The sequence below is a fragment of the Poecilia mexicana genome, unplaced genomic scaffold, assembly GCF_051168715.1.
Source record: "Poecilia mexicana isolate PSO_F unplaced genomic scaffold, ASM5116871v1 scaffold_23, whole genome shotgun sequence".
Taxonomy (NCBI): Eukaryota; Metazoa; Chordata; class Actinopteri; order Cyprinodontiformes; family Poeciliidae; genus Poecilia; species Poecilia mexicana.
In genome coordinates, this window is record NW_028263392.1 from 18,899,022 (window position 1) to 18,916,810 (window position 17,789).

General features: G+C 37.4%; 2 protein-coding genes across 3 annotated transcripts in view; one reads left to right on the forward strand and one right to left on the reverse strand.

The window, feature by feature from the left end:
* The window catches only part of cog5 (component of oligomeric golgi complex 5), a 77,574-nt gene that overhangs the window by 46,818 nt on the left and 12,967 nt on the right, over positions 1–17,789 (reverse strand). The window lies entirely within an intron of this gene.
* LOC106910663 (G protein-coupled receptor 22-like) lies at positions 7,778–11,686 on the forward strand. Its single transcript, XM_014977347.2, has 3 exons — positions 7,778–7,900; positions 8,529–8,675; positions 10,607–11,686. The coding sequence occupies exons 1-3, from the start codon at positions 7,778–7,780 to the stop codon at positions 11,657–11,659; spliced, it is 1,323 nt and encodes a 440-aa protein (XP_014832833.1). The 3' UTR covers positions 11,660–11,686.

Below are 17,789 nucleotides of genomic sequence, written 5' to 3' on the forward strand. Positions count from 1 at the left end.
AATAGACCTGTAGCAACTTAAGATGTTTGCTAACATTTAGAATTGCAAATAACACATTTGGCTGTAGTAACCCAATTTATATGATACGTTAGTAATATATCAATAATGTGTTATACAACCCACTTAGTACTCTTAGTACTGGAGGTCTTCCATCTGCCACCATCAAAGTTCCAATCTTAACACACTCTCCACTCCTATGAAGAGTGTTGTAGTACCAAATTGTAAGGTGGCTCCTTGACTGATGCTTCACTTAATTGACATCTGCAGATTCTGGAACCCAAAGTAACATTTTGCAAAAACTAGACAGAAATAAGAAGAAATACACTAAACAGTCTGCTGGGATGAGAGATGCGATGATCAATTACTGCTTTTCTTTGAGGTCTAACCTGCTGATTCCACTTTTTCATTCTCAAGACTGAAGATGCAACACAAAATAAATCAGAATCTACATAGAATTAAATGCTACAACAAAGACTAACAAGAGAAAATAAGACATCATAAAATTATTTAAGAGTGGCTTAAGATGAGAGGCAGAGCGAGCACCCCACATACAGAGTCTGTGGTTCAGTTCCTGACTCTAGGATCTTTGTTTCATCTCTTTCCCCCTTTTCTTTCCACCCATTTCCTGTATGGTGACTACTAATAGAGGTCTGTAGTGCTGAAAAAAAAATCTAAAAAGAAGATTGACATAAGAGTAGCTGTTACCCTCTTCAGTTAACCAGTTTCAGTAGACTTAAATGTATGAATGTATAAATGTATGAATTCTGGGACTCAGGTATATTTTTAAGATGCAATGGAATGTCACAGAATGTTGAATAAACTACTTATAATATTAATTTCTTTGAACAATTTAAGCTGTATGTGTTGTTTATTGCAAGCACCTGAACAATTTATTTTCCTGTTTTTCACAGACAGAGAAAAATGAATTCTGGAGGACAACAGAAGGGCTCTAATCTAAATCCTGATCTATCAGTCTGTGTTTGCTTAGCCTGGCTGTGCCATTGTTGCCATGCCAATGCCAAGCACCCCTAATTAGTCCACTGACAAGCTTCACTCCAAATACACTCGGCAGGCAATAAGGACAACTTTAACTGCTCAAATGGTAGCCAGATTGGAGCAATCAGGCATGCACCATCCGGCAGGTGCTATGCAAACACAAACAGTGGAGGAGTGGCCAAAGTCCTGACAGAATGCATATGGTCATTACAACTGCCATAGACACCATTTATGTCAGATGTTTTAAATCAAGTCATATAAATGTAATTTGATATTACTATAGAAAAACTAAAAAACAACGGGTGGATTGGATGCAGTGATGAAGACAATCCAGAAAGCCCTGAATAAAAAATTTATAGGAGTATAAAAATGAGCTAAATCTGCTCTGAGACCAAATAGTCAAGCGTATAGGTATAGAGGAGAAAACAGAAAAAGATTGCTAGAGATGGCCAATGGAGGAGGAGGTGATAGATGAGTGGGGAGTGCTGCTGGAGGCAGGAAAAGCATGACATAGAGACAGACGGAAAGAAACAGCACAGAGAGGAGAGGAGAGGAAGAGCAGCAGCGTCTCCACCGTTTGCTCTAGCCTCTCTTGCTGTACACCTTCTGCTCTTTAATTTTACATTCTGAAGGGATTCAACAGCGTACCGCAGACGATTCACTGAAGGGGAAACAAGCTAAAGCTCAGCATTACCTTTGAGCAGCAGGATATCTTTGGTGACAGATGACAAAGCTTCACACAGAAAGATCGTACTTCTCAGGTAAACTAACGCTTGACAATTACAAGAACGCTGTTGCTGGTTTGCATGTGTGGCAAGAAGCTATTGCAAAAATATATGTTAATCAAAAACACATGTTGGCAGGTTGGACATTTGAACCAGGTTTTTACACAATGATTATTTAACCAAAAGAGCAATTGAACAAGATAATTCCCAACACAGTCAAGTCTCACAGAGACAACCTCTCGGACTCGGACCACTCACAGTGCTGGAAACTAAACATGCTAAAGCAGTTCTAACTGCTGGTGAGCTAAACAAATGCTTTGTGTCAAAAATAATATATTCAACAGCTGGAGAAGCTATTGCTTCAATTTCAGTTTAGAGTTCTAACACTGGGTGCTGTAAAAGTCAGCGTTTTTCCACAGTTCTATTAAGTGTCCAAAGAACCCCCATCATTTTTATTCATCAACCAACAACATGGACTTTGATTCACTTTTACTGTCATACATTGTGCAACATTAAAAAGTTACATTAAAGATAAGCTTAAATAAAAGTTACATTAAATGCCAATGATAGGGAAAGTGCCCTATTGACTTGCACTAGTTTTTTTTTTTTTTTTCTCATTTAGTATTAAATTTATTAGCCACAAAATATTAGCTAGGCCTACTATTGGCTCTGTAGCAGCTAACTGTGTTAAAGCTTCCCTGGATAAGAGGTCCTGTGGGTCGAATTTCAGCTGCTTACCTCCACTCGTCCCATTCTTCTGTCTCCCACAACCTGAACTTGGGAGGTAGAATCCTATCCCAGAGATGGCCGTCCTTATTGTCACTACCTGGGATAACTTGGATTTAGTATGGAAACTATGGACCACACAAGCTGAGATGCTACACAATTGAAATCCTACACCTATTAAAACATTTTGATAGACTGCTTTGGAATGCATTTAAAGTCATTTAAATAAAAAATAAAAGATCTATTAGGTCACCCCAAAAGAAAGAAGTATTTCAGATTTTCACATTTATTCCAGTTTATACCTTATACCCACATTTTTATTAGGGAATGTAGTAAATGCTTAAAAATAAAAGAAAATGTATAAATATAGTGATTCTGAACAATAAAAAAGGTCATATTTAAATGTTTAAGCTAGTCAGTAAATGTATAATACACTCCTCTGAGACAGTCTGCAGACAAGTAGTTCACAGTTTTCGCTGCTCATTTGCTGAACAACATATGATGAGAAGCATCAAAGACTCAGAGCAGGACAACTAAAACTGATTAAACGGACACTTCATACACACAAACAACTCTGTAACCATTCACAGGCAGGCATCTAAGTATCAGGGGATGATGGCTGAGCTTTAATTGGACTATGTGATCCAACAGCCAGACCACAGGATAATAATCTATTTCAAGGTGACCCAGAGATTTCGTTCTTTCCTTGTCTCCACAGAATCTGAATGGGAGCAGAAGATAATCTCAGGGGAAGTGATGACTGGGGAACATGCCTGTTCTCTGCCTCCCTCACAGCCACTTCAACCATTTATAAAGTATTAAGGATGTCCAGAATGAAGGGCACTGGAGACTTGAATGTTGTAAAAGGTCTTACCATGACGTACATCAGGATATCTAGCCTTTGGTTCCACGTTTGGACTTAAGGGATTTGAAGAGGAAATTGCTTTGAGCTCACTGGAGAAACCACACAAAGTTGCATTCCTTCTCTGTGGTAGTTTTTCTTGTAATTTTTTTCTCTCTGATGTTCTCTGGAATTTTTTACACTTGATAGAGGTGAATATAAGGATCTCCAGATAGACAACTCTGAAAGTGTGGAAACATTCCATGGATAATAGTGATTGGTAGAGCGAAGAAGGACTGTTAAGAAGCTGTCATTATTTTGCCCTGGAGATGACAACAGTTCAAGCACAAAGGCACAATGACAAGATTGAGCTTTGTATGAAAGAAACCATTGATCTTAGTGCACCACACTGATGCTGCAAGGCACGAGGGGTGGGTGAGTGCTGCTTCTGCTTGCACTTGAACATCTATTATCCCTAATCGTAAAGATCACTAAAACACTTCTGGATTTTTAGTAATTATATTAAGCTGATAAAGAAAGGCCATTGTAAATCCAAGTGGCATGATGGGAAGTGACCTCATAAAGTCTCAACATAGTGGGATGACGTGACATACTCCAGTAGGATCCTTGTAGCAACTGTGACAGCTGAGTCGAGAGGACAGTAATGGGAGGGATCGGTGAGTCAAAGCCTGATATCACACCTGTGTTTACTTGTCTTCAGTTCAAACCACAAGAGAACCAAGGTTTCCTCATAGTGTGTTCCGGTGTCTGACTTACTGATTCAGCAGAAAAACCAGGACACTGCAAAGATGTCAAATAATATTAATAATAATAATAATAATAATTGTTCACATTTTCCAAGTATAAAGGGTCAAAATGTGGTGGAGAATATTTCTGATGCATGAAAAGGTTTTAAATTAAATTTCAAATTAATGTGGGAAAACCCTTTGTTTTTTTCAGAAAGTCAAAGTCTACAGCCTGATTCAAATTATTCAAAGTTTTCTTTGGACAGGTTAACCCTAATTTATTCATACCCCTGGTGGACTGGCATTTTTACCGTTTACTCTAGAAACAGATTTTTGGTGATGAGCTCCAACTTGCAGGTTGGAAGACCTCCCTGCCATCACTTCAGTCTTTAGGTCCCTTCACAGATTCTACATTAGACTCAGGTCTCCCTGTTAGAAAAGAAAATGTTGGTAAAATAAAAAAAGATTAACAATTTTTGGTGTTTAATTGTAGACACATGACAGATAAAACTTGTCTTGTGACTAAATATTGCTTTCAAAGACTTAATTTTATACTTATTTTACAATAAGTTGCTAAGTTGCTATTACTAGCAACATGAAAATTTGATTTTATTTATGCACTATGTGGATGGTTTTTGAGATGGAGTTCTGTGGGAAACTTATCAAGTAGATATCTTGCCTGTATTAAATATCAGATTACATAATCAACCTTAAGTAAATAACACTTCAAATTCACTTTCTTATAAAATGGGCACTAAGCATACTAAAAAGGAGCACCAGCAAAACCAGGCAGCCATGGATTTTTTTTAGATGCTTCGTGAACAATTTCAATGATTATCACAATAGATAGACAATTCAGATAGATGAACAATTCAGATTACAAAACTGAAGGACCCATTTAAAATAATCTATAACTATCAAGATATATTTTTAAAATCTAAATACATAAATTTCCTTTACCAGACATGAGGAAACAAGAAGAAAAAAATCTTAATAGTGCCATTCATATTGAATTCATTTTAGTAAGACTACAAAATTATTATTCAACTTTAGTATAAATTAATTCAAACAGCATTTAGAACACTGGGTGCTGCTTCTTTGACTTGTAAAACTGATCTACTGGTTGCTCCAAATAGTTAATTAGTGCTTCCAAATATAGTCTGATATGTCATATTATTGTCACAATGTCATACCCTATGTCTGTCATATTGCATTATAAAGGCAATCTTTATTGTCATTATAGTAATTTTTTAGACAATAATTAAACGGAAATCGTTTTTCCCCAGCACCACTACCCACTGATATTACTTAATCCTGGGTACTATGTAGACGCCCTGTCAGCTTTGTGAGAAACTGCTGTACGGTCAGTAGGCTGACCTGATTTCCAATTGAGCTAATCCTTATCTGAACACATGTGGCCCTCAGGCTATTATGTTTTAACTCAAAATGAGTTACCTAAACCTGAAACAAGTGAAAATGATAAAAAATTGTGAAGTCAGGACACGCACTTCATCCAAACACAGCCAAAACTGAACATTACATCCTTCATCACGAAATAGAGGTGGAATAAATTTTCATATTATGCACACTTTAAATATGTGGCATAACTAAATTACACAAAATCTCATTATATTTCCTCATATTTAGACCCACATATGTGTTTTTTAAAATGCCATAGCAAGAAACACTGAAAACAAGGTTCAAGGTTTCCTCCAGAAAACTTGCTCTTTATGTTTTTCCTCCAAAGTAGCCTGTTATTTTTGTTTGATTGCAGTCATTGAACTGTTAAAATGACCATTAGTTGAATATCAGGCAAAATCTAAAAAAAGGTATTACGGTTATACAAAGGATTTATGAGTAAAAAAACACATTCAACTTCATATGTGAAAACAAAATAGGAAAAGGAAAGTAAAATGGAAATCACAGAAGAATGGAACAGTTAATTTGTGACAGTTTGGAGATGTACCGATTCGTACTCATGGAGAGAATTTAACTGGACATGCCTGATTAGATTTTTTATAACACTGAAACAGAAAATTTCTTGGGTAACACTTTATTTGAAGGGGGTTGAATAAGACTGACATGACACTGTCATAAACATGACATAAAACATGTCATGAACATCAATAAGCCTTCATGAATAGTTATGACTGTTGTCATAAAGCGTCATTCGGTAAATTATGACACTTTTAATACAAAGTTGACATTATTCAAAATGTCTTTGTTATGACAACTTGACATTAACCAGGAAATCATTACTGATATAAATTTGTTATAAAAGTATAACTGATTGTACTTTAAAATGAGGTAACTTTATGTTATTAAAGGTAAAGTTTAAACAGTAATGATTTCCTGGTTAATGTCAAGTTGTCATAACAAAGACATTTTGAATAATGTCAACTTTGTATTAAAAGTGTCATAATTTACCGAATGACACTTTATGACAACAGTCATAAATATTCATGAAGACTTATTGATGTTCATGACATGTTTTATGTCATGTTTATGAAAGTGTCATGTCAGTCTTATTCAACCCCCTTCAAATGAAGTGTTACCATTTCTTGTATCAGGGCGGAGCCTAAATGCTGGAGGCAATGTGGAAACACAGAACCCAACCACTGGCATATATTCTGGGACTGTACAATTATAAGACACTGTTGGATAGAAATACACAAAACTATTGAAAATATCTTGAATATAAGAATACCTTTTAAATTTGCTATCTTTATTCTAGGTGACACAGAATCCCTGCCTGACAATGCAAAATATCCGTTTCAAATACTAATTACAGCCTGTGAAAAACCTGTCACCAGATGCTGGCTCCTCCCTTTAGGAGAATGGGATAGAGTGTTAATGAAATCTATCAGATGAAAAAATTAACATTTTTAATTGAACAAGTTTACTATCTTGTGGTCCAAATTGGTGTCCCATGTCAACAAATCACAATATGCAAGAATACTAGATTATTGAGAATTAAAAAAGAGAGGGTTCATTCTTCAGAGTGTGTTTATTTGCTATATCATTTACTTATTGCTATAAACATAAAAGTAATGTTTTTGCAAAATAATACCCCCTTGTTCCATCTTTTTTTGTTTTTGTAAATGGAAATGTAAAGAGAAGGAATTATGTATCTGATCATAGACTGAAATTGTGCTCTTGTAATCTTCTCAATACTTCAAAAATAAAGAATAAATAAATAAAAACATAAAAATCATTTTTTTAAAAATGACCATTAGTTGTGCTGTGCATTGTTGAAATATTCAGACAGCATCACATCTAAAACATCTAGCTGATAAAAATGATGTGAAAGTTATGTTTAAATAAAATGTAAAAAGTATGTAGTAAAAACATGCCCAGAGAGATACGTGATTTCTCACCGCTGTAAGAACAGCTTACAACGTTTTGGGTTTTTGACACAACTACATTTGTGTGGGGGGAACTAATGAGAGAGGAGCAATGATGCCTTTGTGACTGTCTGTTGGGAGCAAATAACCTCAATAGACAATTTAACGTAGGTTATGAAGTGGGGACACAACATTGATTCCCTCTTTAAGCTAAGGAGCTATAGTTATGTTAGGAATAGAAAAGATAACTAGTTTAATACAAGTAGCTGTGACCCTGAAACAGGGTTTTTTTCTCTGTACATCACCAGAGAAAAAAAGTCATGTACAGTTTTTCCACATCTAATCAAAGCATTATTTGTGTGCAAACCTCTCTCCAGGTGACTTCTTACTGGCAGGACAATGCACACAGCTGCAGTCCTAATCTCTGTCGCTACAATGAGCAACATGACTGTGCACGACACACCTAACCTCCATGACCTTGACCGAACTTCGTCTGAGGCCATTTATCCAATCAGTTTCCAGGTATTCTTTTAGCTTGGCTAATGCAAAAGAGTTGAAGGAGAAATTCAATCAAATCTCAAAATGTTTTATGTTGCATGAATATTATTTAGTGAAACACTTCAATAAAACATTCCAAGGACCAATTTCTTTAAAACTTAACTTATTTTTAGAATTTTTGTCCAAAAATGCCAAAGTGGAAGTCCTGGGTTCATGACATGCACTGAGCCGTGGCCAGTCACTAAAGTTACTGTTCCACTAACAAGTTGGTTACTTGTTCGTGGAAATAGTAGAAGAGGCCTTTTTAAAAAAAAAAAAAAAAAATGAAGAAATGCCAGAAGACTTTATGGGAATAAATGATATACAACCATACCAGCATGAACCCGAACCTGAACTGGATGCCCCTTGTTGTTTCATCTCATTTTCTGGCATCACAGAAAATACAGTATTATAAAGTGCAATTCAGTATTATAAAATAGATTTTAACTTTACAAGAATATGTATATTTAAAAACACTTTTCAGTTCTCCTTTAAGCCTTTTCTCAGGAAACAATGTCCATATTAGCATGAGACTGCTCAGATAACACAGTCATAGAAAAATTTAATACTGTACTTTTTCACAACACAAGATTTCTGTTATTTCTATTGGAAGGTTTCCTTGACAAGCTTTCTGGTTTTGGAGGTCGTGTTGGGCCTAAGCTCCAATCTTACGGTGCTGGTCCTCTACTGCATGAAACAGAACCTCATCAGCTCCGTTTCCAATATCATCACCATGAACCTGCATGTGGTGGATGTGTTGGTGAGTTCTCACTTCCACTAGTTTATACCTTTTATGTTTTTGCATTAACCTCAATGGTTGAAGATTAAAATTTAAAATTTCAGCTGCTACCCTATCCCCCTTCACAACAAAATCATTATCACTTCCTTCTATATTACATTGTCAAATCATCTCTCCATCTCATCAGCTATATTAAAATTTAGTTAACTTCAGTGCAAAATTAAATTTCCTTCAAATCCTGCTGTAGAGATATACCAAAATGTATTTACCACCCACTTAATTAGGGTTGCCTGTCCACATATGTTAAAGACAACTTGTTCAAGTAATCACATAACACTTATATAGTGTATTTCTGGACACTCAAATATGCTTTACAATGAAATCAGTCATTCTCATTCATGCAGCATCATTCACACACTGATGCTAGTAAGTTACAAGATTGTAGGCACAGTTATGATGACCACTACCAGCATTCAAGGTAGTTGAAGTGTCTTGCCCAACACAACACAGACAGAGACAGGCAAAGCATGGACTCGAACTAGCAACCCACCATTGCCTCTACAAAGTACAAAGTAAGTCAAAAACGGTATCTGAAGTAATACTCGGTAATAGATTGAGTCGCAATTTTTGATATTTGTATCATGGAGGTGCGCGCTCACCTCCATGTTAACAGGCCACATTAACAGTAATGGAAGATTAAATATATAAATAAATAAAGGGGCACCTTATTACATTTAGAACAATAGGTGCCTTCTAGGCATTGCATGGGAGGCAAAAGTAATCCACTCACATTGCAAGGCAAAGCCTGCCATTGCTATGACCTGCCATAGGAATGGCAGGCCCCGATTAACATAGTTGCAACAAGGATATGTGGGGTATGATATCAAAAAAAAAAAAAAAAAGCTAAATAAAAGCAGAATAACACACCAGGTGAAAAAATACTGCCTGGTCTGATGAGTCTTCAATTCTCCTGCAACACAAGCGGATCAGAATTACGAAAAAAGATGAAAGCATGGATCCCTCCTACATTGTGAGAGGGATATTTTATTGGTGCACTTTAAGCGTCTTAGACTAAAGCCTAAAGTGCTAAATAAGCTAATTTTTAAACCCCATCGCTTTCCTGAGTATTATCATCAACATGAACCTTGTACTAGAAAGGTGTACCCAATGAATTGGCTGATGAACGCATGTTTCTTTGGACAAATACCCAACTCATTAATCATACCAATTTTGTAAAATGGCTGAAAAGGCAGCTGAACATACAACTGCAAATTAAGCTATAAATAGGAGGAAAGCAGCTTCACAAGCCATTCATTTATTGTTTTTATATTCATTAATCAGTGACACTATGGATTTTTTTTAATGAAACGGAGTGGGGAGAATAGACCTGATGATCACTGACGTAGGCTGATGACGGGAAAAGTGGACAATTCTGATTGATTGTTTCTGTAACACAAGAATCTAGTTTATCCAATCTTTACTGCTTATGTATAGCTAATACATACATAAGCAGGTATTTTGAGCACCTGCAAAATACAATGATTAGCATATAACTGATAACCTTTCCAGATAGTTTCATTTCTTCCAAAGCCCCTCTTATTAGGCAGTTTTGGCTCAGGATGTCAGATTTCGTCATGTAATTAGTGGGTTGCTCGTTCAAACCTTTGGCAAGACACTTCACCTCCAGGTGCCGGTCAGCCACCTCTATTCTGTCAGTCTGCCCCTGGAGATACAATGTAACCTAACTCTATCAGCATGTGAATGTGTGTATGAATGGGTGCATGACTGATAGTAGTGTAAGGCACTTTAAAAGTCCTAGGACTTGATAAAGTGCTATACAATTGCAGGCCATTTACTTTTTGTTATTATTTCTGGTACCACTGTTTTTAACAAACCCGAGATTAAAAAACTGTTATATTTAGAATGTAACATGAATTCCTTTCCTATTCCAGGTGTGTGTAGGCTGTATTCCGCTGACAACTGTGGTCATCCTACTTCCTTTGGAAACAGACACAGCCTTGATCAGCTGCTTCCATGAGGCCTGTGTGTCTTTTGCAAGTGTGGCTACTGCTGCAAATGTCCTGGCCATCACTGTGGACCGTTATGATATCTCAGTTCGACCAGCAAACCGTGTGCTAACAATGGGTCGAGCTGTGGCTCTGCTGGGATCCATCTGGGCTCTATCCTTTTTCAGTTTTTTTGTTCCATTCATGGAAGTGGGTTTCTTCATCAGATCTGGTACATATTTTGTAAATCAGACTGCAATAATGAAAGTCTCTCAGATGAATGAATATTACTCAGAGCTAGGCTTATATTACCACCTGCTAGCACAGATCCCCATATTCTTTTTCACAGCTGTGGTAATGCTGGTAACTTACTACAAGATCCTTCAAGCACTTAACATTCGCATTGGAACACGCTTTCAACACAACTTACCCAAGAAAAAGCAAAAGAGCAAAAACAACATATCTTTGAGCACTGCCACACAAGCAGAGTCTACAGAAGCTTCACAGAGCAGCACCGCAGGCAAGGGTAGTGGAAATGCACCTTTAGGCATGCGGACATCCGTATCTGTCATAATTGCACTAAGAAGAGCGGTGAAGCGCCATCGAGAGAGAAGGGAAAGACAGAAACGAGTTTTTAAGATGTCTCTTCTGATCATCTCTACATTCCTTCTGTGCTGGACCCCAATAACTGTCCTTAACACAATCATACTCAGTAATGGTCCCAGTGACCTCACTGTACGCCTTCGGCTTGGTTTTCTGGTAATGGCATACGGAACCACCATCTTTCATCCTCTCCTATATGCCTTCACTCGGCAAAAGTTCCAGAAAGTTCTCAAAAGTAAGATGAAAAAGAGGGTGGTGTCTGTAGTGGAAGCAGAACCAACACCAAACAATGTGGTCATCCATAACTCCTGGATTGACCCCAGGAGAAACAAAAAGGTCACATTCAAGGAGACTGAGGCCAGACAAAAGTGTCTTTGCTCAGAGGAAGCAGAGTGACAGACTTAACTCATGTAAATATGTCAAGAAAACACACAGAAACGTGAATGAACTAAAACATATGGATGAGGAGCAGAAAGCAGAAAATAATGGAAAAAAGAGTGGGAAGCAAAAATCTACTGAAAATGTTAGATGAAGCTGAAAATCAGGTTGACATACTGTATGAAGGATGAATGCTAAAATGATGGTATCATCATTGTTATGGAATTGTTATGACATGAACAAAGTTTCATCTTTGTAAGATGAAACTTGAGATAACACTTGTTAAAGGTTTTCTCTGAGAAAGAGACATGGGTTATACTAACGTAATGCTATTCATTATAGACTCCCAGAGACTGAAATAAAGGAAGTTACTGTTGCAAAATTCATTCAATCAGTAGCTCCTGTTGTTCAGTGTAATACAGTGTGAGACAAAGGGTCACAGAACACTTGGTTTGTCACCATTTGTAATAAATAACCAAGGGCACAGTATTTGTCAGGATCGCGTTGTCTACAATTTTCTCCTGAGTGACTCAAAGTGACAAATGCATCAGACAAATAAGCATTAAAACTTTCTGTACATCTACATTGTTCTTATCTTTTTATTTTTGTTTAATTATTTAAACAGTGGGAAGCTGAGCCAAGAAGATCAAGAATACAAGAAGACCCCATAATATGAAAGGATTGTGAAACTGACAGATGGTAATTGATAGTTTCTCAAGATGCAGGAAGTTTGGATACTTGTTACAGCTAGTAGAGACTCCCCTAGGACCTGTGGCAGATGCACAACTGTTTATTTAAGGTCTCTTAAAAAATGGGCCAGTTACCAGTAACAAGGTATAGAACTGTTTTAAATGGGACAAATGGAAAATGCACTTTTTTAGCTCAAATACATTTTGTATACTTGGACCCTCAGAAAAAGTTTGAAAATTTAGTCTCTCCCAGTGCTGCATAGCTATCTTTATATTAAGCTTGGATAATATTTTTCAGTCATTCAATTTCCTCTATATCCCACTATGTTTATTGTTTTTTTGTTTGCTTTTCGTTTTTAATCTATAATGTCAGTATTTGCTGCACGAGTTCTAAACAAAATAATAGACTAATGAGATGAGATTCCACTTTGATTATTAAAGTTAAAGATTCTGCTTCCTCAGCAGAATCTCAGCAGAACCACAGGCTGATTTCCTTCATACCATGCTGTTATAATGCAGTAAATCAAGGAAAAGAAATTCAGACCAAGAACAGAGTGCATATACTATGTAGAACACAAACATACTGCTCAGTAGAATAACATTTCTGTATTAGAACTTCTCTGTTCTGTATCTACCAAATTACATCTATTTACATTTATTTGCAGGCCACAGGAAACACTGGAACTTGTGAACTGACGTTTTTGCTTCTAATAAGTAAGACTAGTGTGTTAAATAGATAACCAACAGCACTGACCTGAAAAACATAAATGGCAAAAGACCTACATCTGCATAGCCCTTTTTGGCAACACTTTATTTGAAAGGGTGTGCATAAGACTGACATGACACTGTCATAAAGATGACATAACATCTGTCATGAACATGAAGGAGTCTTTATGAATGTTGTCATGAAGTGTAATTTGGTAAATAATGTCACTTTTAATGCAAAGTTGCTCTAACAGTTGCATTGAAAGTCCATTAAAAGTGCCAACTTTGCATTAAATTGTCATTATTTACAAAATCATGCAAAGTTGGCACTTTGCATGCTGGATGCAAAGTGCCAGGATGCTGAACCACTAAAGACACAATAGCCACTGTTGCCATCATCGTCCAATTTCTGCAGAAACTGGATGAAGATCTAGAGTTGGAGTCCTGCTTTATCATTAACACTTTTCCTCTACTGACTGTGAAGGTTGCACCACATGTAGTTAATCAGTGTTAAAGACCAAGAATGTTTTAAATATTGCTTAAATCCTTGAAAGATCTTTCGAACAATTTTTAAGAGGGCATTACAGAGCTTTAGGTAAGAATCATCTCTGATCTGGGTATGTGCATGAGTAGAACATTAAACCATGAAATACAGTCAGGAAAATAAGTATTTGAACAGCCTTCGACTTTGCACGTTCTCCCACTTAGAAATCATGGAGGGGTTTGAAATTTCCATGTTAGGTACATGCCCACTGTGAGACACATAATCAAAAACAAAAAGTCCATAAATCACAATGTATGATTTTTTAAAATAATTTGTGTATTACTGCTGTAAATAAGAATTTGAACACCTGCCAATCAGCAAAAAATTCTGGCCCTCAATGACCTGTTAGCCCACATCTAAAAGTCCACCTCTAGTCCACTTATTATTTTAAATGAAAAACACGTTAGCTGGATATAGAATCCTGTCCACCCCACACAATCAGTAAGATTCCAACTACTAACATGGCTAAGACCAAAGAGCTGACCAAAGACACCAGAAACAAAATTGTAGAGCTCCACAAGGATGGAAAAGGTTATGGGGCAATAGGCAAGCAGCTTGGTGAAAACAGATCAACTGTTGGAGCAATTATTAGAAAATGGAAGAAGTTAAACATGACTGTCAATCTCCCTCGCAAGATCTCACCTCGTGGCGTATCACTGATCTTAAGAAAGGGAAGGAGGTTGTTCCCCAAAATCTTGCAATACATGGCCCCGGTCACCCTCTCCTTAATACAGTGCAGTTGGCCTGTCCCACATGCAGAAAAACACCCCCAAAGCAGGATGTTTTCACCCCCATGCTTCACAGTAATAATGGTGTTTTTGGGATGGTACTTATTCTCTAAACATAGAGGATCTTTGGAATTAAGACCAAAAAGTTCTATTTTGGCCTCATCTGACCACATAACCTTCTGACCATATGATTCCTCTAGACCAGTGTTTCTCAACCTTTTTTGGGCCAGCGCCCCCCTAGCCCTTATCCAGGTCCCTCACCGCCCCCCACCAAAAAATTTGCAGGCTACTTTGCACTGACCATTATTTTATCATTAATATTACTATCACCATTGTAGATGTTTTGATTTTTATGCTTGTTTCTGTATTTATCATCAAAAATAATTTCCCAGAGAACAAAAAAGCCATGGGAATAGAAATTATTTTCACAGGTGTCTATGAAAAATGCAATGAACATTCAAGTTAAAATCTGTAGGCCTACAGCAGCCAATCAGAGTGGAAAAATATTCTTATTTTGTGCCATTTTCTAGTTGTTAAATATTCCACAAAATGATCAGATAAAAGATGTTCAACATGCCAGTTTAAACTTTGAACTATTTACAAAACGACTGAGCTCTGCAACATTAAAACATGGATAGAACTGTAACTACATTAATCATAACTCTTCTCTTCAGTTTCTGGTGGTGCAGCTCTGTGCTGCCTTCAGGAGAATGGGACATCAGAGTATCATCCATAAAACTTCACTCACATGGCATTTAGTGTGCAAACCAGAGCTTTCAGTGGAAAAACTAAAGTTCCAGGTCCTTTAATGCCATAGAAATATGAGACGGAAACATTGATTACATCTTTATATAGACCTGTCTATTGATTTATAGATTAATAGTTTTACTGGACAGAAATTACAAAGAACAAATCTGGTTCTTAATCAAATCTAATTAAAAACATAAATAAGTGATAAGTTATTTACTGTTATGATGTGTAAGATATATTTATTCTCAGTACTAGATGTGGTCTCAACAAACCCATGACATTTCAACAATATTATTTTACTTTTCATCTGGAAAGTGTCTGTTTATTCTTGCCATACAGTCTCTGTATTAATTATTGCTCTAAAGGTCTTGCCATACCAGTTTATTCCTCTGTATTTACTTTAGTTTCTTAGTTTATTCTTGCATTTTCTTCTTCATTCATTTCCATTTAGTTTCCTTTGATTAGTATTATCCTCTCTTGGTTTATTGCTATGTCCACTTTAGTTCTTTCCTGTTGCTACATTTATTTTATCATGTATTGACGCTCACCATCATTAATCTTCACTCATCACCTGCTGCGCCGCCTAATCGTCATGTTTCACATCATGTGTTGATTTTTCACTGTTCAGCGTCGGATTCTCTGTTTTTATGCCATAATTCACATCTAGTTCGTCGCTCCGTTTTATGTCCCGCTTCTCCTGTTTCAGAGTTTTGCGCAATGTTTTTGTTTTTAACCCCCTAAGGTGCAGGGCGGTCGGGAAGCGTATCGATGGGGAAAAGGCAGACTGACATAAACATTTTAAAACAACGGAAACAATTTCGGTATTCTGATTATTGAAATTTAAAAGTGCTGTGTTGTTCTATCACCCCAGTTTCATACCGGACCACTTACAGCTCCGGTGTTATCGCTATGAAATGAACGCTCTCTATCGAGGTATCACGGTGGAGGGATTTCTTTATTTAAATGGGTTCATTTTTCAGAGGGATACAAAGTGAGGTGATTTTAGCTACCAGTAGCAGGAGAACGGAGCTGCGCCAAGAAGCTAACAGAAACTACAAACACTGAATAAAAGTAGAGCTGCCATCGATACAGTTGCAGCCAAGCATGATTTAATGTTACACAATACAGTTTTACCAAGTTGCTCAAAGTCTAAACTGGCATTGTTGTGCATATAAGGTGTAAAGTTTACCTTCGACCAAACGCCCCCCAAAGGCATCCCAGCGCCCCCCTTTTGTAAAAATGTCCGCCAGCGCCCCCTGCCGTACTCTGAACGCCCCCTGGGGGGCGGTACCGCCCACGTTGAGAACCGCTACTCTAGATCAGTGGTCCCCAACCTTTTTATTACCGCGGACCGGTCAAGACTTGGAAATTTCGCTGCGGACCGGTGGGGAGGGGGGGATTTTTTTTTTAACTAACTGATAATCCTCTGTAACCGCGTGTGGGGTTTTCCCTGACTGGAAGCTAGAACGCAACCCGTGGAATGTGACAGGTAGCCAATCAGAAAGTGCGGTGACGTAACGTTTAAACATCCCTTCGAAATAAGATACAGATACGCTGCAAAAACAAATATAAAGAACATTTTATTTTAATGAAAATTTTAACTCCTGACAACGACACATTAATGAGAGCCTTGAGCTTCATTAATGTGTCCATTCATTAATGTGTCCATTCCAGATGGGACCGTCTCCTTGGAGACGGTCCCATCTGGAAACAATGGGGGACAACGACACCCGAAGTGTGTTGCTTATGTTCAGTCTATTTCGTTGTTTTGTTTTGGTTGTTGTCACTGCAGAAAACCCGCTTCACATAGATATGATGTCGGAAATGGCAACAGGGTTTTCAGTGCTGTGGTGGCGATGTAAGGGTATTCTGCCATGACTTTAATCCAAAACACCGGCAGAGTTCTGTGGCGGTGGTGTTGACTGGCAACGATAATGCACATAACATATCCTCATGCACATCCTCTTGATAAATATATCGCACATACACCAGTACTATTGCCTTATTGTCAACATCTGTAGATTCGTCTACCTGGAGGGCGTAATGCGGTGATGTATTAATCCTCTCCAACAATTGTGTCTCAATGTCTTCGGCTATTTCTTCAATGCGCCGTGTCACAGTGCTAGCCGACAGAGGCACCTGCTCAATCTTTTTAACAGCATCCTCTCCAAGAACTTCACGGCAAATGTCTTTAGCAGAGGGCAAAATCAATTCTTCACCAATAGTAAATGGTTTTTTAGCCTTAGCAATACGGTTAGCCACCAAGTACGATGCTTTCAGTGCATTTGCATTTAGTGATGTGGTGGCCCTCTGTAATTTTTTCTGTCCATCATGTTCCTGTTTTTTTCTTTCAAAATACTCCAGAGGCTTCTCTTTTAATTCGGGATGTTTTGACTCTAAGTGGCGAAGTAGTTTTGATGGCTTCATTGCCTCATTAACAAGACGGTCACCACATATGACACAGAGCGGGCTTGGCATATGAGAATCACCTACCGGGACAAATCCATATCTCAAGTAGGACTCCTGGTATAGTCTCTTAAATGCTTTTTTTTTCTTGCAAGTGGGATCTTCTGTTTCTTCACTGGCCCTTTTCCCCGTCGTAAAAAAACTTTCTAAAGATAACTGTTTCTTACTCATTTTGACTGTTTATTACTCCGTGTTGGCGCACAAGAAAACCGAGAGAATCCGGTTAAAGGTTTTTCAAAATAAAAGCTCCTTCAGACTCCGATAAT